The 22,782-nt window shown below is 38.0% G+C and overlaps 1 protein-coding gene across 1 annotated transcript; it reads left to right on the top strand.

Annotated features, from left to right (window-relative positions):
- The first annotated feature begins 3,097 nt into the window (after positions 1-3,097).
- LOC125231178 (protein cappuccino) lies at positions 3,098-21,883 on the top strand. The gene is given in 12 exon segments (XM_048136546.1): positions 3,098-3,930; positions 7,715-7,879; positions 12,276-12,451; positions 13,033-14,575; positions 14,884-15,272; positions 16,634-16,843; positions 17,550-17,589; positions 17,592-17,689; positions 18,520-18,691; positions 19,739-19,915; positions 19,918-20,062; positions 21,153-21,883. Coding segments are annotated over 12 exon segments (3,957 nt in total). The 5' UTR covers positions 3,098-3,206; the 3' UTR covers positions 21,271-21,883.
- Positions 21,884-22,782: the final 899 nt, after the last annotated feature.

The following is a 22,782-nucleotide window of genomic DNA, read 5'->3' as shown; positions in this document are numbered from 1 at the left end:
GAATAAAATAAATTTGTAGGCATCATCATTGTAGTTATGATAGTATTTAACATAGCTGGGCATTAACTAGTTAATCCGTTAATCGTTAATTAACGAAGTTAACATTTTGGTTAACGGATTAACTTTTAAGTTAACTTTAAAAAATGTTAACGGATTCGTTAACTTCCGTTAAATTTCTTCGAGTACGTTAATCGTTAATCCAGTTCCGCACGCGTCGAGTAAAACTTGCTCTGCCCGCTACTGTAAAAGCCCGGAGTACCCAATATCTACAGGTCACCAAAGTAAAACCAGTAAAACCTAGGATTTACCGAACCAACGTCGGTGTAAGTCTAAAGACTTTTACCAATTGGCAGCTGGGATTTTTTAAGAGATTTTGGCGAACTTCGGGCTTTTATAATAACAACATAAACTTACGCAAATACTAAATAGTTGATAACTGATGCAACTAGCTACAGTAAAATAAAACTATGGAAACGGATTAAATCGCGTATAATACATACGCGCATTATACGCGATTTAATCCGTTTCCATAGTTTTATTTCATGAGTAACTATCGCGGTAACCGAAGACAATATTAGCTACAGTAAAATTATTTTTATGACGATTAACGGATTATCGATTAACTTTAACTTCCGTTAAATTTACGCAACTATGGGAACAAATCAAATTATTTTAACAAATATTCTGATTTGTGTTTTTTATGTAGTCACACTACTATCGATTTCGATTTTTAATTCCGTTAAATTTGTTGAAATGTATCGCTTTAACGATTAACGAAGTTAACTTTTATAGTAACGGATTAGCGATTATCGAAGTTAACTATTTGATTAACGGTGCCCAGCTATGGTATTTAATAGGTGGCGCTAAAAAATTGAGGTACGATTCTAAGTATGAAGATTGTAAATCCTAAATACCTAAATCATTCTTGCTTCTAACCTTGACACACAATTTCTAAACCGTTAATGTTAAAAGCGATTTTCTACAAAACCTGCCCCATTTTTGTTAAGTAGTTTCCTTGGAACTTGAAAAGAATCATTGCTGTTAGCGATTAATGTTCCCTTTCAGGGGCCACAAAGGGCTCTTTTCAGCGGAATCAAACGAAAGCGAAAGTTGGGAGGTACAAGTATAGATGTGCGGAAAACGGCCTTTTCAGCATCGTCGATAATATTTACTGTGGCTATTAAGCCGCTTGATATGTATTCTGATTTTAAACTTGTTAAACAATCACAATGTCACAGTTTCGTTTTCTTTCAACCCCTTATTTGCCAAGAGTGGCACTGAAGCTTTAGTAGTTTCATGTGCTCTGCCTACCCCTTTATGGGATACAGGCGTGATTGTATGTATGTATGTATGTAAACTTGTTAAAGCTTTCATTTTGATGTGATACGGGGTTGACAATCGTTTATGACGATACAGGAATTCTCCATACAAACGCTCTCGACTATTTCCTTCCTGGATTATGTATGAAAATGATGATTTTTTTTTGCGTTTTTAACTAAAAGTGATAAACATGGTGGTTCCTGATAATGAACCTAGCTACGTGTCGAATTTAATGGAAAACAAAAAAAAACACGGTGTATAGAAATTTACTGTCAAAGTAAAATGTATAGTCGCAGCGCAGACTGCCATCTGCACTGATAGAGGATTCGAACTTTTGAACCACTCAAATATTAATATTAGTGCCATATAGCCGAGAATCAACCAAATGTGTAGTAGCGCCATCTAGACGATACATTCTCCGTAATGTTTCTGAGCCACGGTTTTTTTCCTAGACTTTCTCTACCACACGGAGTAATATGTATTTGATAGCAGTTTTAAATGAAAAGCTTACTTCAGCGTGATTGGTTGCATTTTATTTAAGTAATACTTTAGAGAGTTCCCTAGATTCGGTCGCCCGGAATAAGTGCTACGGGAAAATTTTCCTGGCAAACGAACAGCGTTCGTCAAAATAATTATAGCGATATTTTATTCATTTTATTTAAGGAAGTACCTAGTTTACTTTGTTGAGTTTTATGGGCAAATGTAAATAAATAGGTGAAAAAGAATGTTAAGCTGGTTACCTACCAAAAAATAGATATACTTAATAAATCTATACATTCTATACCACCGTAAACAAGCATGCAAGTTGTCTAAAAGTCCGCCGTCACCGTAGCCTATGGACGCCTCCAACTCGAAAGTTGAATTCATCATGGAAGGTATAGTAACACTTATGCAGAGACGACTTACTAAGTATAATCCCACCTCAGTAGGTATGGGACCGTAGGTATAGGAACCTACATATAAGAGAATTACCTGTATACCTTCCTAATTATTGTAACTGTATATTCCTAATTAAATAACGCTAACTACCAATTTTATAGCCATCTATAACGCATACAGTTTTGGTTTGCGATATGTTGTTTTGAAACTTCATAATAAATATAATAATGTACCCACTGACCTAGTTCATGAAAAGTACACGAATCATTAAATACAGGCTTGCAAATGCCACAATTTACGGCATTGTATTTAGACACTGACTACCATTGTAATAACAACGGCCCGGCTCGTAAAACTGCCGCTTTCCGCTTCTGAATCTTCAAATTTACAACAGTCGTTTGGCAGAGAAACCAATGCCGTATAGAGTTCATGAAACAGAAATCTACACACACTTATCATCCCTGATATCGGCTTTGTAAGGCAAAGTTTTCATGTTTTCGGCGGAGACGTAGTTAAACTATTTGCATTGTCCGTGAAGTAGGTAGGAACTTTGTTGTAGTTCGCATTGAAATAAAACGAGACTGTGCACGCCATCTATTGAGGATATTGATACTTATAACGTTGTCTATTAAAGTGGAAAGAGGGCAGCAGTGAAAGTCACAATCGACAAAGAAGTTTTAAATTAATTTTCCGATAACATGTTAAAATGGTTAATTTGGTTTTAGTAGTTAAGATGAAATTATTTGGTTTTATTAGGAAAGTTTTGTTTCTAGCTCATAACACACTTCCCATACGCTCCCAAAATATTGATTTACGGAAAAACATGTCGGCGGGAGTCTCAAATGCGCATGCTCGCACAAAAGGGTACCAGAGGGCTGTGAAACTCAAATCTACTTAGTTTTTATATTCCATGTAAATAGTAGACCCAATGTTTTTACAAAAACAACGAAAACCCTCAGACAAGTTCGTTAAGTAGAAATAGTAAATTAGCAAAGAGTGTTTCAGAAATGGGCAACATTCAAGGAAACGAAAAACAAAGTAAGACGGGCAAGTCACCAGCGAAAGGGCGGAATTTTTTGAAAAACAGAAAATCACCCGGCAGGGACAGCAAGAAACATGGAAGGAAAAAGAGCGGCGGCAAGCGAGGGGCCGGCGACACGTTCGATAAAACGCCCGACTCCGATAATATTGAAGTGGAGGCGTCAGATAACGACACGCTCGAGTGCGCGTCGAAAACGGGAGGGAGCGCGTTGTCCGCCAGTCAGTCGGAGGTAACGGTGTCCCGGGGCTCAGAGGCGCGGTCAGCGACCCGCGCGCCCTCCACACCCGACTCGCTCGCGGACCAGCTGCCGCTCGCCGCCGTCGAGCTCAACCAGTGCTACTACTCGGCCGAGAGCAGCGCGCACGACGACGCGCACACGCTCACTCCCATGCCGCACGACGGCGACGACGCGACCTCCTTGCTCGACCTAGACAAAGAAGATAAATCTGACGTGTTCGATGACAGTGACAAGAGTGACAATGTTATGGGGTTGTCTGGGAGCCGCGGGGAGAGATTGGAGCGGCTCACGCACGAGTGCGGGCACGAGTTCCGCGAGTACCGGCTGAAGGCGGCGCCGGCGCAGTCCTCGTTCACCGTGTCGCGGCACCGCCGGGTGGAGCTGCCGCCGGTGCCTGCCGTGCCCGCCGAGTCTGAGCCCAAACCCGCGCCCGCGCCGCCGCACGATAATGGTTAGTCCCTCTTTATTGTACAGAATACAATGCCCAAATGTGCTACTCGTACAGAATAGGCGATACAAAGTTACAGTATTGACAGAATTGTGCATTCAAACTCGTAATACATTAGCGAATGTTTACGGTAAAAATGAAAACAAATCGTTTTAAGTTGGCCACATTAAGCCTCTAAAGTACCTACTTACATTTCGCAAGCGATTTTAAAGAAAAATGTTTTCATTTAATAGTTGTCAAACTGAATAAACAAACACAAAATATTGGTAATTTTTTACAGTGATACTTTGTAAACGAAAACCTTTTTTTACATTCATTTTTTCGTGATCTATTCTGCCAAATGTTTTCTGCAAGTAATATTCAAGTAAATCTTTCCGTTTACCTATGAATGATTCTTATCAGCACTTCAACCTTGATGGACAAACATCCAGATGAATTACGCTTATATCATTTACCTACTATCTTTCCATTAGATCTTGTTGAGGCCTATATCAATGTATATATATGTACCTACGTTCAATGTAAATAAACAAAGAACTTGTGAGCGGCGAAACCAGTTTGTAGAGCTTACAATAGTTACAATACACTAACTGTTACATTGTTTACTATTACCGCTCTCCTTTCTTGCTGGAAACTAAGTACTTATCCGTTCACAATAATCAGAATAAGTAAAGCGGTTTTTTGCAATAACTTGATTCCATTAAATCTCAGTATTGTAATCTGCAAGTCAGAATACATTAGCGATGTTTGTTTTTTGTACTTACTGAAATGAACAACATATTTTTCTCAGATTTCTTTCAATAAAATGTACTTTTAGGTTTTTTATGACCTTAGTAGGTCGTTAAAACCTCTGTAATAAAGGACTTAATTATTATGTAGTTTACAATGTAAAAGAATTTTAAATAACTTTATTTTAGCAAATAATTATTATATCTAGGTTTATAATAAAAACAAGATAAGTCCCTGATGCAAAAATTGTGATAATATCCATGAACCTACAATTATATATCTATGATAATATCAATTTATTATTGTAGCAGAGTGTGAAATCGCTTGATCTCTAGCAAGTTTGCATTCTTAATTTAGTTTTTAACTCTTACTTAAACACCTACGCCTAAACCCAAACCATGTAAGTAAACCATTTGATGACGTATTGGTGTGATAGAAAGGGACAAACGAAATTGAAACATGATTGTTCGAAAAGGGGTAATTTTTCGTTTGATAATTGAAACATGATTGTACGAAAAGGCGATTTTTCGTTCGGTGATAAACTTGGCAGTGTAACTAACATTCTCACAACACCAACGCTATGAAAAACTTCTTATCTTTAAGTAAATTACAAATCACATCAAATTGAATGTATTAAATCGTTACCTACGTAAATGAAAATCCTAATCTACCAGCCGACATGAGAAATTGGCAATTGGCTTATAGAGCAGACGTTCTATGATTATAAAGAATTCTTTCTTTACAATAATAGTTCCTAGTCTTGTACTAATAATCTCTATTTATTACGATTGTATTTGAAATATTGACATGTAATTTATTTTTCCCCTCACTAACTCGGAAACACGTGTTTTGTCCTTTAATACCAGCGGGTAAAAACGCATTTTATCCACTAGTGGGTAAAGTAATTTGACCTTGAATAAAGTCAAATTAACTGCTTTAAAATTGATAAAAGTAGGTGAATCTAGTAATAAAGATGATTTACCACCTGTGGAACTACTGGAAGCAGTGGTAAACGCATTTTTTGCGTTGTAGTTTCCTCGCTGTAGTGGGGGGAAAAGTTTTGTGTTACACTCGGGTGCAAATGTATTTTCCCCCTCACTAGCTCGGAAACACGTGTTTTGTCCTTTAATACCAGCGGGTAAAAACGCATTTTATCCACTAGTGGGTAAAGTAATTTGACCTTGAATAAAGTCAAATTAACTGCTTTAAAATTGATAAAAGTAGGTGAATCTAGTAATAAAGATGATTTACCACCTGTGGAACTACTGGAAGCAGTGATAAACGCATTTTTTGCGTTGTAGTTTCCTCGCTATAGTGAGGGAAAAGTTTTGTGTTACACTCGGGTGCAAATGTATTTTACTTTCGTGTGTTAAAAAACTCGCAAGTTCAGGATTCTATTCTCGAACCACTCGCTTCGCTCGTGGTTCAACTAGAGAATCCTTTCACTTGCTCGTTTTTCAATTCCACACTCGGAGTTAAAATACAACTTTGCCCCCTTGTATAACAAATAACTATTACTTCTCGTGTGTTAAAAAACTCGCAAGTTCAGGATTCTATTCTCGAACCACTCGCTTCGCTCGTATCCTTTCACTTGCTCGTTTTTCAATTCCACACTCGGCGTTAAAATTTTGCCCCCTTGTATAACAAATAACTATATTACCAATAAAATGATTATGATTATGAAATCTATCATCAAATGAATAGGTATGTAACGTTCTCGTCCGTTTTAAAGTTAAAAAAAAAACTCTGTAGTCTCTCTGTTGGTGTGGTGATCTCGTCAATTCTATAATCTGAAAAAAGTTTGTAAGAGTTTATATTGTGATTTAGTTACTTGTTTTACAGGGGGCAAATTTGTTGTTTACCGCACAAGCCAGTATTGATATTGATACCGGGGCAAGCGAAAAATTTCAAATATCGAACCACGAGCGTAGCGTTTGGTTCTAAAAGTGAAAACTTGAGCGTTGCAAGGGTTCAATTCACCCGCGAGTCGACGCGGACGACCTAATACTGAGTCACTTCTAACTCCTAAGTTATTACCTAGCAATACCTAGACTTGCAAGTCGGCAGTTTACATGCGTGATCAGCTCTCTATCCATCTGCTAATAATCCGATTGAGGACTTTACCAAAGTGGATTAGTCCGAAGAAATTATATACTTCACTTACCGTTTAAAGCCACTTATTGGCCTCAGGAGACGTGAATAGTAGTCTTTATTATTACCGAAAGGAATTAGGTAATTGGGTATAATTGCTTTAAAATTGCGTAGCATACCTAGGTATGTTAATTACTTAAGTATAACGTGATATTTATTTAAACTAAGTGAATTTATACCAAACTAGAAAGTACCTGTATTTTATAAATTAACCTACATTGTACAGTCATTGTGTCCTTCGAAGGCCGCAATATTAGTTATTTGTTTTACAAGGGGGCAAAGTAGTTGTTTAACCGCACGTGCCAATATTGATACCCGAGTAAGCGAAAGATTCCAATATTGAACCGCGAGCGTAGCGAGTGGTTCAAAAAGTGGAATCTTGAGCGTTGCGAGGGTTTCAAGGCACGAAGGTTAAACAAATTTTGCCACCGAGTGAAACACAAAATTTTTCACCACACCAACACGAACAAAATACTGACTATAAAACATCAAAATAAATGAAATCCATCAATTTATTCAATATTTATGATTCAAAATCATCATTTATAGATAACATCTAGCAGCCAGATTAAGACATCGAGTTAAAATTTGTATGAGATTCCTTTGCCCCCTTGTGGATAAAATGCAATTTTTTTATCTGTTTTCGAATTTTCGAATAGCAAAGAAACTTTACCAGTTGGTGTGGTGAAAAAATATTTAGCAAGCACGATCTTATTTGTAGATCATTGAAAAGTAACATTTTATTGTCAGTTGCTGTACCTGTAGGAAATTAGCTTCTTTTAAAATAAGTTTTTAACCTAATTTACCATATTTATTTAGCAACACTCACGCTTCACGATATCGCAAATACATATAGCAAAATTAGCAAACTAATTCAGTGGATCAAACGCTTACATTTAATTAACAGTTTCAGAAGAACGACGAACATTGAGCGTGAGCGACGCGCTACCGGAGTCCAACGTGCTTCGGAAAGTCGCGTCGCTCACTCTAGACAAGCATTCTGAGCCAAAAGTGCAGCGCCCCAACTTCGTACCGGAGAAGCTCAACTTCCAGCTGTATGAGAAGTTTGAAGGTAAGATCTTAACAAAACACAACATTTACCTTTACAGTAGTGTAGAAAGGTGAGCGACGAACTGGAAGTACCGGATTCCAACTTGCTTCGGAAAATTCCAGTCGCGAAAGTAGACTAGCTTTCGAAGCCGCAAGCACAGCACCCCTGAAAAGTTTGAAGGTTCGATTCGGCCTTTAGCAGTTATCGTTTCAAAAAAATGTAGCAATTAGCGTTATTAGCAACACGTCATTTCAACTTTCAACAGTCTTCGGAACGTCGCGTAGCTTACGCTAAAAAAATAAGTAGGTACCTACCTAGTCCAAAATTCCATAAAAAATGTGTGACTGGGGCGTGTAGGTAGATATATAACTTTACTAGCTTTTGCCCGCGGTTTCGCTCGCGTTGGAAAGAGACAAAAAGTAGCCTATGTCACTCTCCATCCCTCCAACTATCTCCACCTAAAAAATCACGTCAATTCTTCGCTCCGTTTTGCCGTGAAAGACGGACAAACAAACAGACACACACACTTTCCCATTTATAATATTAGTATGGATTTGTATCCACAACATAACATACAAAGGCTAAAGGTATATCAATATCAAGTCAAAATAAATCGTTTTGTAACTAACCAAAATTATGTATAAGATATATCTTCATATCTGTTTGTTATAATGTAATTTTAATATGCCTTAAAATGTATTTCTTTGTAGAATATCATTAAGGTTAATGGATACTTAATACTCACTTTTGTTGTCCATCTTAATACTTACCTTGTAATACCGCATAACATAACATTAACTACTATAAGTAATTCGCCTACTATGTTTTCGGGGTAGTTATTTGCTGTTTGCAGGTTTAATCTTCACTATAAATAAAAAAATAGTTACCTAATAAAAGTAATAAATAAATAAAACAAAGATGAACCTAATTTTTCAGTACAGATGGTCGTTTTTTTACGCACTAGTTCGAGAAGTGGTTCATTATATGCCAGGTCGAAACTTCGGAGGCTCATCTGTACTGAAAAACGTCGTACGATACACGTGCGAAAAGGAAATTCGTAACTCGTGTCGATTTAAAACACTCCCTTCGGTCGTGTTTTAATTTATCGCCACTCGTTTCGAACTTCCTTTTTTACGCACTTGTATCGTAATGTACTATATTCCTGTAAGGCATCTCTTACACTTATTTAGCTTTTTGGGAAATGAGTAGAAAACACAAAATTGATTAAAGCAATGCAAGTTTTGTCGTAGCAGCTCTCCTATAATCGATTAGGTACTCTTTGAAAGTTGCAACATCTTATAATATGTAAGACTGTAAGTAAGGTAACATACACCGGCAGCTAGCTTTACCTAGTAGTCATGTTATTATGACAACCGCAATATGACCTCTAAGTAAATACAGTTTTCATCACATTTGCTGTTTAAAGGTATCATTACGTCTACGTGTACTGAAGCATAATGTACTATTTTATTCCCAAGGGAATAATGGATTTAGTTTTAAAAGTGAATACAATCCGTACAATACTTCAGGCAAAGGATGTTTCAATCTGCCAAGGATTTTTATTGCACAACAAAAATTTGTCTATTAAGCTATAAAAGACATTATACGGTATTAAAAATTAATTTTATTTATGTTTTACAATTATATCAGTGTGTTTTGTATTTATTTCGTAAATTTAACTGAGATAAATTGTTATAATTTATAATCTGACAACATGCTCTCTACTCGCGCTTGACCGCGTGCGTACGCGAGGCACCCACCGTTGCCTAGCAACGGAGAGTACAACCAAAGAGGATCAAGTATTATAGAGAATGACTGTCAAAGTAAAATGTGTAATCACAGTGCATAGACTGCCATCTCTCGACTCCTGCTTAAAACTTTTGAACCTCAGTTTTGACAATTTGGCCCATATTCTTAGCTTGATATGTTTCAAAATGTCAAATATTAATATTAGCGCCATCTAGCCGAGCGTACCCCAAAGGTGTATCGCCATCTGGCTTACCGTACCTTTTTTTGTTTGGTTTTGGGGTACGTTTTTTTCTTAGACTTTATCGGTCTTTACGAAGTTATATAGGTCTTTGGTACAACAGATAAAAATATTGAACTGAATGGAAAATAAGTGAAATTTTAGTTCAATCATATGATTTATCTGCTTTTTTGAACATTGCATTTAATTTATACGCAGTATTTTCGAGTTTGTTTTCGTTCAAAAAGTGTTTGTTATCAAAAACAATGGATTTAATATGAATAATCTGATGTACCTAAATCAAGATACACTACCGGTCGCAACGCCGCCGGTTGAAGGGTTTGCCTTATAACTGTTTCCTCTGTATTTTTCTCTCAAATGTGATGAAAAACATTGTGTGTAACTCGGGGAGTATTTGAATATTACTAACTCGAGTCTTTAAATCGCTCCGGCAAGCCGTCGCGATTTAACTTACTCTCGTTAGTAATATTCAACTTCCTCCCCTTGTTGCACAATGTACTATTATATCCGACACCTGTCAACGCAAGAGTTGAGGTGAATAAGTTCAATAAGTGGTGAATAACGATAGGTATACCTAGCCATAGTACCTAGCCCTAAATGTAGTGCATTCACTACTAAAACTAGTGACTGAAAGTTCACGATTTTTGCAAAATATCCCGAAACATTATGGTCGATTTTGTAGTTTGCTTGTTTGTTTGATTGAGTCTTGTTTCTTACGAATCGGTAAATTTCAAAAGACGTGTTGTGTGCGAGAACTTAACTTTACCTACCCATTTGTCTGAATAGTATTAAAAAGTGTATTCTAGATATAGCAATAGAATAGGTACGGGTACGTTCGCTAGTATTGGGATCTAAGCATTATGACCTAGCATACAAACACTTTAAAACAGAAAACCTGCCTAACTAACCTACGTCATGCTGTATATTAACGCACAGGCATAAGACAAGATATTCCGCCTCTTATCTCTATTAAAACGATTACATATGATACGGATAACGCCAGTAACAGTGCATACGTGACTAAGAACGCTTACTATCTCACTAATTAGACGAAATTAATTCAAAATTAAGTGATGCAGCTAGCAACGAACCGCGTGAACTTTACTAGTTCTTCAAGAGCCCATTTTAATTATGTGAAACTTCTAAGCAAGTACAGAGATAGACAAGAGGGCATTCATGACATTGTGACCATTCTTGGCTTACACAATGATGAATACACTGCGTTTGAAGACTTCAAGTTTGTCCCGAAAAAAGTTTTTAAAGTTAAAAGATTCAGCCGGGCGTTGGTACTGTGTGAGCCAAGAAAACTACCAAAATTGTCATTGTTCATACGCTTGTCCTCTCAATATACTGTTTTTGTGGTGAAAATGAAACATGTTGAAATAAAAGCTGTGTATGACGTTAAGAGAGTGCTGTTGGTACTGGAGTATGTTGAGAAGTGTCCATTGATGTACATAATTCGTGTCCGGAAAGAAAGTCTGCAAAGTAAGTTTTATAATAATAGGTCACCCTAGGTATGTTTTTCAAAAAAGGAAGTGTTGACGCAGGAACTTCGAAGAATTGTACAGAAAAGTACTGCTTACTTCCCTCGGACCCCACTTTAAGATACCCTGCTTTATGGGGCCAATTAAATCCGTGCGTTGCGACGCGCACTGTCGCGTGTCATATTGCGTTCATTTTATTTTTCACGGTCTTCTCGTACAGCCTTGCTCTAACCAACCTTTTTACATAAGCACCTTTTTAAACATTTATTGTAGGATACAGGCACTTTCACATTTGCCATTTAGCATAAATTAAAAAGAAAAAGTAATTCTTTTTAAACGGCATTTGCATATTTTTTGACCAAAAGTGGCCAATATTAAATTCTTATTTATTTAAATATGCTAATATTGTGGAAAAGGAACCTTTAAAATGAATTAATTATTGTGCTAAATAATAATTTAAAATACAAAATAAGTACCATAATATATGTTTAAATAAGACCATACGGGTTAAGGGTATTATAATTTTACAAACTTGCCGCCTTTTTAGTGTTAAGAATTGGTTGACCGTCTAAATTCAATAAGACAATTTATTATTTACGATGCCAAAAATATTTTATCGTAAATGTTAATTATTTAATTGATATTACTTACACTTACATTAACCGTCACTGTCTACTGACAAGGTCACTGTTCCAAAGTTTAAAACAAAACAACCATGAAACAACCCCAGTCAGAAACCGCTCGTCTGTATTGTTTACACAGCATGCCGCAAGTATTTTATCTACGCAAAATACGCCCCACAATTGTCATAGTGACATTCGTTCTATCAATGTCAGCCGATTAATGAGTAAACTAAAACTACTGTTATAAATTAGTAAATTAACTTGTTATTAATGTTCGGTTTCCAAATTCCCTTTGATATCCATTTGTACTATTTATACTTCAGGGCTTATGCTCCTCAACTGGTTCATATCGTCGATCGCGGAGAACAGTTACTTGAAAAACCTCCTGTGCGCACAAGACCTGAAAAGCCTTGGAATTCAATACTGTACGCACCTGCTAGCCGCGGGGGTGCTCCGCCAGATCCCAGATAAGGATGCGCCCACGGAGAATATTTTTAAGGTAGATATTCTGGTTTTATGCATGAATAAACTTAGTCATGTTATTAACATTAACTTTTTATGTTTCTGTCAATTCTGTTCAAAATGTTACTTGCCTTGAATTGAGATATTGGTTTAATTGGAATTTTAACTAATTCTGGTATATAAAGTTGTAATTCCACCTAATTTAACAGACTTCAGTGTTTGAGTGTCTAAAACACTTGCAAATCAAATAGATTAATAGTTTCTATATTATACAATTTACAAATATGTTCTTATTACTCTTTATATTCAAAAAATGTTATTTCTGCTGTACATAGCAGTATCTGTTCTTGCCTCTGAGAAATTTGCATACATGTTCATACTGAGCGATTTGCATGTTTAAGTCATTTATATTTGCTCTCATAACTGTGTAATGAAACAAATTTATGAAAGGCAGAGTCATCTATTTCAGTAGGAAACAGATATCATTTCTTTGTCATGTTAAGATTTCATGCTAGAAATTCTTGTATGAGCTTGGTCTTTCTGTTTAGTCCTTTGTCATAATAGTATAGTATTGATTTTATTGCCTATGTTTAAAGCTATAATATTTTTTTGTTGTAGCCTAATTTAATGTACTACTGGGCCCACATGGAAACCCCCATCTCTCAGCCCATCACCCCTGGACGGTTGCTTGTCTCCTGGCCAGACAAGGATGTCTACAGCATCGCCCAGGAGCACATCACAAACATGCGCAACGAAAACCACAGATACACCAACCAAAACAACAATGATGAAATAGCCGATATAGCAGAAGCAAAAGCAGTCATAGCGCAGCTCAGAAATAGACTAATAGATTTAGAATTACAAATTGAGAAATTAAAATTAACCGCTCAAATTGAAACAATCAACAAAAATTTGGAAAACTGTTTTGATTATCCCGAGAAACTAAGCAAATCAGTAGACAAAGAGATACAAACTTCCATAGAAACACTTCCCGAACCTGTGATATCTTCGCCCACTAATCAGTGTGTAAGAACAAGAGATTTAGATGTAAGCACAGTAGCTTGTAATACTGAACCTATTAACATTCAAAGTGAAGGATCTGATAGCATAGAAAATTATTGTAAGCTAAATAAAATACGAGATTATGAAGCACATAAAGAACCTGACAATGAAAGACTGGATAAAAATGAAGAAAAAGATGTTAAAGAAACATCAGAAAAAGCTTTAACAGACTCCTTAGGAAGCTCAGAAGCTTCGTTCTTTAGTATTACCAACACCGATTTAATTACTAGTAGTACTCATGAATGTTCCTCCGATATACTTAGGAAAGACAGTGAATCAAAGGCAGCAGTAAACATTCCAATTACAGAAGTATTATATAGAAATAATGATGTTCAAGTTAATACAATGGCAACTGAAACTAGTAAGTTACTAATAGAGAGCACATGCATTTCATCAAAATTACAAAGTGATGCTAAACAAAAGCAAACATCAGAACCGAGCAGCCTGAAGACTGTGCCACCCGCGCCTCCTCTACCGGAGTCTTTGGAGCCTACGACAGACCCACCTCCCCCCACATCTCCCGACAAATCACAAGCCTCGAAACCGACTTCTCCCATCTCATCAAATGTATCTACTTCAACAGATCTCTCCACCGTTAAAAAACCAATAGCAACTATTACAAGCTCTCCTCCAAAAACTCCTTCACCTGTTCCACCGCCTCCACCGATGCCCGATCTAGTTCCTATGCCTCCACCGATGCCAGAAACATGTCCCGTACCCCCTCCGATGCCCGATATGGGGCCACCTCCTCCACCGATGCCCAATATGGGGCCTCCTCCCCCACCGATGCCTTGTACGGGGCCACCTGCCCCGCCGATGCCGCCACCACCGCCACCTATGCCCGCTATGGGGCCCCCACCTCCTCCCATGCCTGGTATGGGGCCCCCACCTCCTCCTATGCCGGGTATGGGGCCACCGCCGCCCCCAATGCCGGGAATGGGGCCCCCACCACCACCTATGCCCGGTATGGGTCCTCCACCACCCCCCATGCCGGGCATGGGTCCCCCTCCGCCGCCGGCGCCCGCGCCGCCGCCGCCGAGCATGGGCCCTGCGCCCTTCCCGGCTCCACCTGTAGGCGGCTGGACTATGCAGAGAGCGAGTGAGTACTATATTATTTTTTTATTCTTAAACGTTTGTCAAATTTAACTAACCTATTTATAATTATTCTATTTAAATTTGTGTCTGTTTATGTTATGATTAGGAAAAAATCCCACGTCTAAAATGTACATAAATTAGACAATTTCCAATTTTTTAATTTGCTTTGTTCAGGCATTTTAAAGTGGCGCGCTCATTTTTTCTTTTTACTATTTTATGCCTACTATATGTAGAATCTAAAAAAAAGGCCTTGTGGCATTTTTATTACAAAAAGACATGACGACAACTCAAAACGTTTTATTTCATTTCCAGCCTTAAGAAAGATTCCGGTAAAGCCCGCGGCGCCAATGAAACCTCTATACTGGACGCGCATCCTCGCCCCTCCCGCGCCGCAGGCCTCCGGCGAGGCCCCGCAGGCCTCCCTCAAGCCGCTCTGGCTCGAAATAGAAGAGACCAACCTAGACAACATCGACGAATTCGCAGACCTCTTCTCGAGACAAGTCGTCAAAGCACCGGTCAAAAAAAAGGTTGAAGTGAAGACGAAAATCCAGCCGGTTAAAATACTGGAGAGCAAGCGATCACAGAATGTGGGCATTTTGGCGCAGAGCTTACATGTTGAGTTTTCGGAGATAGAGAATGCGATTTATAATTTTGATACTTCGGTTGTGAGTTTGGAGGCGTTGCAGCAGATATATGAAATGGTAAGAATTGAAATTTTGGGTTTAAAAACCATACATGTTTGATCAAAGCTGTCCTTAGTACTTTGAAATAATCTAAAGTAGATACTGTTCTACCTCAGGGATGGCAGAGGGTGCCACGAGCCTTCGGAAATTGTCATATAATTGAAATTTTCGACCTTTGCCTTCATGATCCGATGGCCGAGCGGTTCAGGCATCCGTCCGGTAAACTGAGGACGTTGATTCGATTCCAGCTCGCCGCTCGGGACGCTTTGGAGGCCTTTGTCACTTTTTCTATGTATATGACATTAATTTCAAGTTTATAGTAGAGGTTTTAAATAATCTACTAATTAAGTGTCGCCACTTGGCAAAATAGTGGGTAAAGTGGGTTTGATTGAGCATTAATATTTACTACATTTATGATGACATTTTCAAGTTTCAGACAGTGCAATTTTTCTCTTCCCCCATTCAGAAATTTTTGAACTACTACATCTTGTATACATGTCCGCAACTATGCAGAGCTTTTTTTGTTCGTTTGTCCCTTTCCGACGTACTGGTGTGATAGAAAGGGACAAACGAACATTATCGGCTTAATAACTTAATATTATGATTAAGGGGGAAAGAAACGAGCGGGTCAATGTACAAAATTCTTTCAGTTGCATATCAATCAATCAATCAAAATATTCTTTATTCAAATAGGCTTACAATAAGCACTTTTAAATTGTCAACAGTGTACAATATTCATCTTATTCTAAATATCAGAGCAATTTATTGGTGCAATAAACAATATTGTTTTAAAACTACATTGATTTAATAAAATGATATCAATCTAAATTGTATAAAAAAATACTAGTATAAAAACTTCTAGAATAAATTCTAAATGTCAAAAAAATTGTGTAAAAATACATTGAATTTATAATTAATGGTTTTCAGCAATACTTGTACATAAGGAACTCTTCTACAATATAGAAAACTAGCTTTTGCCTGCGGCTTTTGAAAGAGGCAAAACGTAGCTATGTCTCTCCATCCCGCGTAACCTAACCACAAAATTAAAATTTTGAAAAAACCCCCGACTGCGACATAGTTGACCGATTTTCATGAAACATGGCTAAGAACACTCCCGATAACTCAGCTTTCAGACAAAAAAACTAAATCTAAATCGGTTCATGCGTTCGGGAGCTACGGTGCCACAGACAGACACACACACAGACAAACAGACAGACAGACAGACAGACACGTCAAACTTATAACACCCCTCCGTTTTTGCGTCGGGGGTTAAAAATTACCAATTCGTCGCTCCGTTTTGCCGTGAAAGACGGACAAACAAACAGACACACACACTTTCGCATTTGTAATATTAGTATGGATTATTATCCCTCTTTCAGAGAGCGACCGACGAAGAGCTGTCCCAGATTAAACACCACTTAAAAACCAAGCCAGACGTGCCACTAGACAAGCCAGAAGCGTTCCTGCACGACCTCTCCGGTATTCCCAACTTCGCGGAGCGGATATCCTGCTTCATGTTCCAAGCGGAGTTCGAGGATGCAGTCAGTACCACCATGCACAAGTTGGATAACTTGAAGCATACTTGTGAGGTACATATGCTAATCAATTTTTATCTGCAAACCTTCCATGTAGGCATCAGTATGTGGTGCATAAGCTAAACATAATGAATAACAAGTTTTCTTCTTCCTTTTCGTATCCTCATGGCTGAGGGACGTGACGAATGTGGATGCTGTTCACCAGTTGTCTCCACGCCACTCGATCTTGGGCCCGGTGCATGCTAGCCTGCAAAGTGGTCTAATTGTCACAGACGTTATTCTGTCTGCCCAACGCGTGCCCATGCTTCCACTTCTTCGCTTCCTTGCCATGCGTCCCGTGATTGTGAGCTTCTCTAGACTATCTGGTGCGGTCCTGCTCAGATGGCCGAAGAAACCCAGCACACGTTGGGTGCAAATAGTAGAGAGTCGCGTTTTGAAGCAGAGTTTGAGAACAAGTTTTAGTAGACCGATAACTAAAAAAATATTTTTCACTTTGAAAAATCTTTCCTAATATATGACAATGATAATGATTTACCGAACGTCAGTGAAAGTTCGATTCAACTCGAGCAAGTGCTTTTGTATGTTCAAATGTTATCCTCTACAAATTGCAATTCTCAACCAATTTTCATACGCATTTTATAGGCAGGGTGAATTAATTAACAAATTTGTTTTTAAAGTATATTTTTTACATTTATATCAAAGTTGTATTTATTGATTTTTCAAGCTATGCCACTATTATAGTTACTATTCTTCTTTTCAGTTTTTAATGACAAGTGAGGCGCTAAAGCGGGTGTTCGCGATCATCTAACACTAGGCAACTACATGAACGGCGGCAACGGACAGCGCGGCCAGGCTGACGGATTCGGGCTTGAAATACTCTCCAAACTCAAGGACGTTAAGGTACTTATTAACAACAAGTTTCGACCAAGGCTAGCGCCAAGGTGTCTGTCTCAAGATACCTGCTCTCTGCTCTCCACACTCATGAGAGTTAAGGTCCTTGCCGACTTTGACGGGGTCGCCATGTGAGGTGATGCAGTCGTATTGAGTTAGACTTCGCGCTTGAGATGAGATACTTTCGAAACTCAAGGACGTTAAGGTACTTATCAACTCTGGCGGGGTCGCCATGTGATGTAGCAACTTAGATTATAGGTAACTGGGCTAGTCTACTCAATAATAATGCAATACTCTCTTAACTCAATAAGGTACTTACTTACCAACTTTGGCGGGGTCGCCATGTGATGTGATCGCCATAAGTCAAACATCCGATGGCTACAATGGACAACACGGCTAGGCTGACGATGGCTGTCTAAGGAACTGAAGGACGTCAAGATTATATTATATTATACCCTTATATTCCGTTTTCCTTGCCTATATAGTTTCCTCAAGATACTTATTAATAATAAGTACTAAGTTTCGAGATACTTGCTCTCCTGCGCGAGATAAAAATTAGGGCAGGGTCGCCATGTGATGTGTCAATGTCAATTTCAAGAGATGCGTGACAGTAAGTGTGCCTAATCTGCCTCTAAATGATGTTTGATTTTTTTCAGAAGCCCAATTTTTAATGAGAGGCCGAGTAAGCACACAATATTTTATTTATTATTTTAATCCTTATTGAGCTTAGGTGCCGCAGAACTTAGTAAATTTGTCTAAGAATAACCCTTTTATTGTCTTTCTTCAAAAGGAAACATGCAATCTTATACCAAAGCCTCACGCAATATACCTTGTTCCAGTCAAAGCGCTCAACGGTGACGCTGCTCCACTTCATCGTCCGCACGTACATGCGGGCGGCCGGCGTGGGCACTCCGCTGCCGGTGCCCGAGCCGGGCGACGTGGCCAGAGCGGCCGCCATTGACTTCGCGGACGTCGCCAAGTCGCTCGCCGACCTCACTCAACAACTAACAGGTGACTCACTCGACAGAGACTTAATCCACTTCATCGTACATACAAGCGAAAATTTCAAGAAGAAATTATGCACTACTAGTTTTTGCCCGTGGTTAGCTCGCGTTGAATTATAAAATTGCGAAATGCTCAAATAGGGGGTTAGAAAGAAACAGAAAGTAGCCTATGGCACTCTCCATTCCTTCAACTACCTCCACTTAAAAAATAACCTCAATTCGTTGCTCCATTGACAAACAAACAGACATACACACTTTCCTATTTATAATACTAAATAATAATATAATAATTATTTGTTTTACAAGGGGGCAAAGTTGTTGTTTAGCCGCATGTGCCAATATTGATACCCGAGTAAGCGAAATATTCCAATATTGAATTCCAAGTTTCAAAAATTGGAATCTTGAGCGTTGCGAGGGTTTCAAGGCACGTAGGTTAAACAAACTTTGCCACCGAGTGAAACACAATTTTTTTCACCACACCAACACGAACAAAATATTGACTATAAAACATCAAACTAAATCAAATCCAGCAATATAATCAATATTTTTGATTCAAAATAATCATTTGTAGGAAAATTCTACCAGCCAGCTTGAGGCATCGAGTTAAAATTTGTATGATATTACTTTGCACTCTTGTGGATAAAATGCAGTTTTGCTATCCGTTTTCGAATAGCAAAATTGATCTTTACCAGTTGGTGTGGTGAAAATTATATGAATATATGATTAAACGAGTACTGCTGTAAGAGACCGTTCATTCAGTTCAATTAGTACTTCTAATTCAATTATATATGCACTCCAGTTAGGTATGGCAAATCTCAAATAATTAATTAGTCTTATATTGTCCGGAATATAGACTGTGATTCTTGATTTTTCAATATTGATTTATTATTTGATTGGTCAATATAAGTCTAATTAATTATTCAGAAAACTCTTAATTACCTAATATTTGCGTTTATCACACAAATACCTAAATCCCGTTATCTGAATTCTGACCTAGGACACTCAAATGCCAGATCAGTCAAATGTTATACTAACCCATATTTTTATCTTGCAGCGTGCAAAGAGAAAACCAAGAAAGTTCTAGAAAAAACCGACGCACAACGGAGCCCCGAAGAGACCGAACCAAAGCGCATAGATGTTTTCGAAGAGAAAATGGGCACTTTTCTCACCGCCGCTGAAGAAAAGTTGAAAGCAGAACACGAAAATCTAGAAGAGTGTCGAAGCAAGTTCTTGCGACCGTGAAGTTCTATCAATATACTCCTAAAGTTGGCAAGTTGGAGGATTGCGAGCCGAAGGAATTTTTTTCGCTGTGGACGAGTTTTTGCAGCGATTTTAAGGATATTTATAAGAAGGAGGAGCAGATTGCTATTAAGGAGAAGTAAGTTTTAGTTGGTATTGTTATAAAGAACCATTGCGGAAGTCTATTTTTTATGCAGCTTATAAAAGTGCACTGACTTTTGCAATAGATATAAGCAGGGAGCGTACTTTTCATGCCGATGACATTAATCTGACGTCACGCTCCGTATAGGCTGATCCCAAATAGTTTTATTGTAAATTATTAATCATTAGTCGTCAATCATTTTAATCGTGTACAAATTACTTCAAATACAGTAGTCCATTTACATGTGGCATAAATAATACCTACCTACTTGAAATGTGAAACGTGAATAAAATTATTTGATTTGTTTTTATAAAAAAAATTAATTAAATAGTATTGTTAACAAAACATAACAATAAATGCGTAGAAAAGAGAATTCCTCTCTAACGTAAAGCACACTATCCTTCTTGCATTCATTACCACGCACAGAAATTCATAACTTAAAATGATTGATGACTAATGATTAATAATTTACAATAAAACAATTTGTGATCACCCTATATGAAGCGTGACGTCAAATTGATGTCATCGGCACGAAAAGTACGCTCCCTGGATATAAGATACATATATTTCTTTTGTTAGCCCACAATTGACAGAAATTACAATTCTAACAAACCAAAAAGTATACTAAACAGAGTGAATTTGTTAACAAAAATTACAGAGAGAACCAAATCTTGGCAGTAAAAACAGCCGGCAAATTTGAAAAATGTAGGGCCTCACCGGCCAATTGTACCTTCCTAAACCTTGACGCTGGCGGAATCAATGACGAATCATAACACCTAAATTTCATTGAAAATGTAGGGGCGAAGGTTTAATTCCCATAGAAATTTTAATCGTGCCTTTTTAAGTGACAAGATTTGTTTGACCATCTGTGTGAGTTTGTCCCCCTTGGAACATTTTAATTTAAAAATATATGTATTATCTACGAATGTCGAAACACTTTACTGCATCAAGTTGTGCTACTATGTGTGTGTTGTGTTTAATATAGTATTAGCACATGTGCTAATACTATATTAAACATATTAAAAACTATCTACCATAAGATAAACCATCTCCTGTGTTCTAATCTTATATTTAAACTTATTTATAGACTAAAAGAAGCCAAGAAGCATCAAGAAGAACGAAAATCTCAAAGTATAGTGCAACCGAAAAAAGAAGGCGGCTTGAAGGCACGGCTACAGAAGCTCTCTAGCACCTCTAAGAAGTAAACATATATACTCTGGCACCGCTACAGTGTCAGTAGAAACCGAAGACAGATAAAAAAATCGTAAAGGGTGACCTCAAAAATCGTAAAGGGTCCAAAAAAAAAAAGAACGTATTCCCGTCTTAAAGGCCAGCAACGGCAGCGCACCTCAAACCCTTCTTGTTTCGGGTGTCCTTGGGTTGCGGTGATCGCCTTCTTTCTACTGGCAAAGTGGTCGTACCTAAGTATAAGTTATGGCATTTATTATTATGTACGTTACGCTACGCGTCACTTTCGTTTGTTATATTTAAGAAAGAGACGTAGGTGGCAAAAGTTTGCCATTCTTGCCTGTATTTATTATATACGATTATAAATTTGCGCGTAAGGGCTGTGAAAAACATTATATATTTACTAGCGACCTGATAAAAACCGCATCAAAATCCGTTACATAGATTTAAAGATCTAAACATTATCATCATCTAAGCATACAGAAGGACAGACAGCGGGAAACGTCTTTGTTTTATACTATGTAGTGATTAGTCACCCAAGTCTGTCTAAAATCAAATTTCATAAATTTTTCAAAAATCGATCACACGTTGGATAATGGCGATCAAATATATGAAAGAGGCGCGTTCCTAGCACACAGTCAAAGCTCGTGTAGGTGAACGCGTACTATGCTTATGAGTGAAATATGACAGGTCGACTGTTCGCGTTTTTGACAGGCGGTAACTGTGAGGTAACCGAGAGATGGTGGGCGGCACTTTCAGCGGGGAGCGGGAGTGGCCATACTGGACGATAGTACTCTTTATTATACTGTGTCAGATGCGACCTTCTACAGGGTGTAATGAAAATAATGATGGCACATTGGTCCATGTAGTTTTCTAAATAAAGTAGATGCGGCAACTCAAGCCGATGCAGCGTAAACATAACTCAAATTCAACTGTTAATTTGATTTTTGACCCCAAGTTAAGGGGGTAAATTAATGGCAAGGCAAATATACATAAAAAAATATGTATACTAGAAAAACACACTTAGCACGTATGTACAAATAATTTAATACTACCAGAATATTCTGGGTAAAGAAAACCCCACGAGTAATAAGATTTTTTTTAACTGTAAAATACTGGAATGACAATCTTCTTAGGCCGCTTTTACTCTATGTTGTAACATACCTTGTAATCTTACTTTATAGTTAAGTAAACCTCTCAATTCGACGATTCTATTGTCCTTTGAGTCGTCGGCAACCCAAACCCTCCTTAGAACTTGTACACTCTTTTTTGCTGTGTACTTAACACAGCAAAAGGTACTGTACAAGTTTCTAATTAATGGGTTGGCAACGCGCACGTGAAACTCCTTCAGTTGCTGCTGGCGTCCATAGGTGACGGTGACCGCTTTCCATCAGGCGGACCGTGTGCTTGTTTACCACCGACGTAGTATTAAAAAAAACCCTTCGCGCGGCGCATTAGAACTCAATGTCGCTGCTCGCGTGCAGTCCGTATATATAGATAAGAATTGAAAGGCGGCATTTTGTGAACAT

The sequence above is a fragment of the Leguminivora glycinivorella genome, chromosome 1, assembly GCF_023078275.1.
Source record: "Leguminivora glycinivorella isolate SPB_JAAS2020 chromosome 1, LegGlyc_1.1, whole genome shotgun sequence".
In the NCBI taxonomy this organism is placed as follows: Eukaryota; Metazoa; Arthropoda; class Insecta; order Lepidoptera; family Tortricidae; genus Leguminivora; species Leguminivora glycinivorella.
The sequence above is the reverse complement of the archived record's forward strand: the minus strand, read 5'-3'. Positions and strand labels throughout refer to the sequence as shown.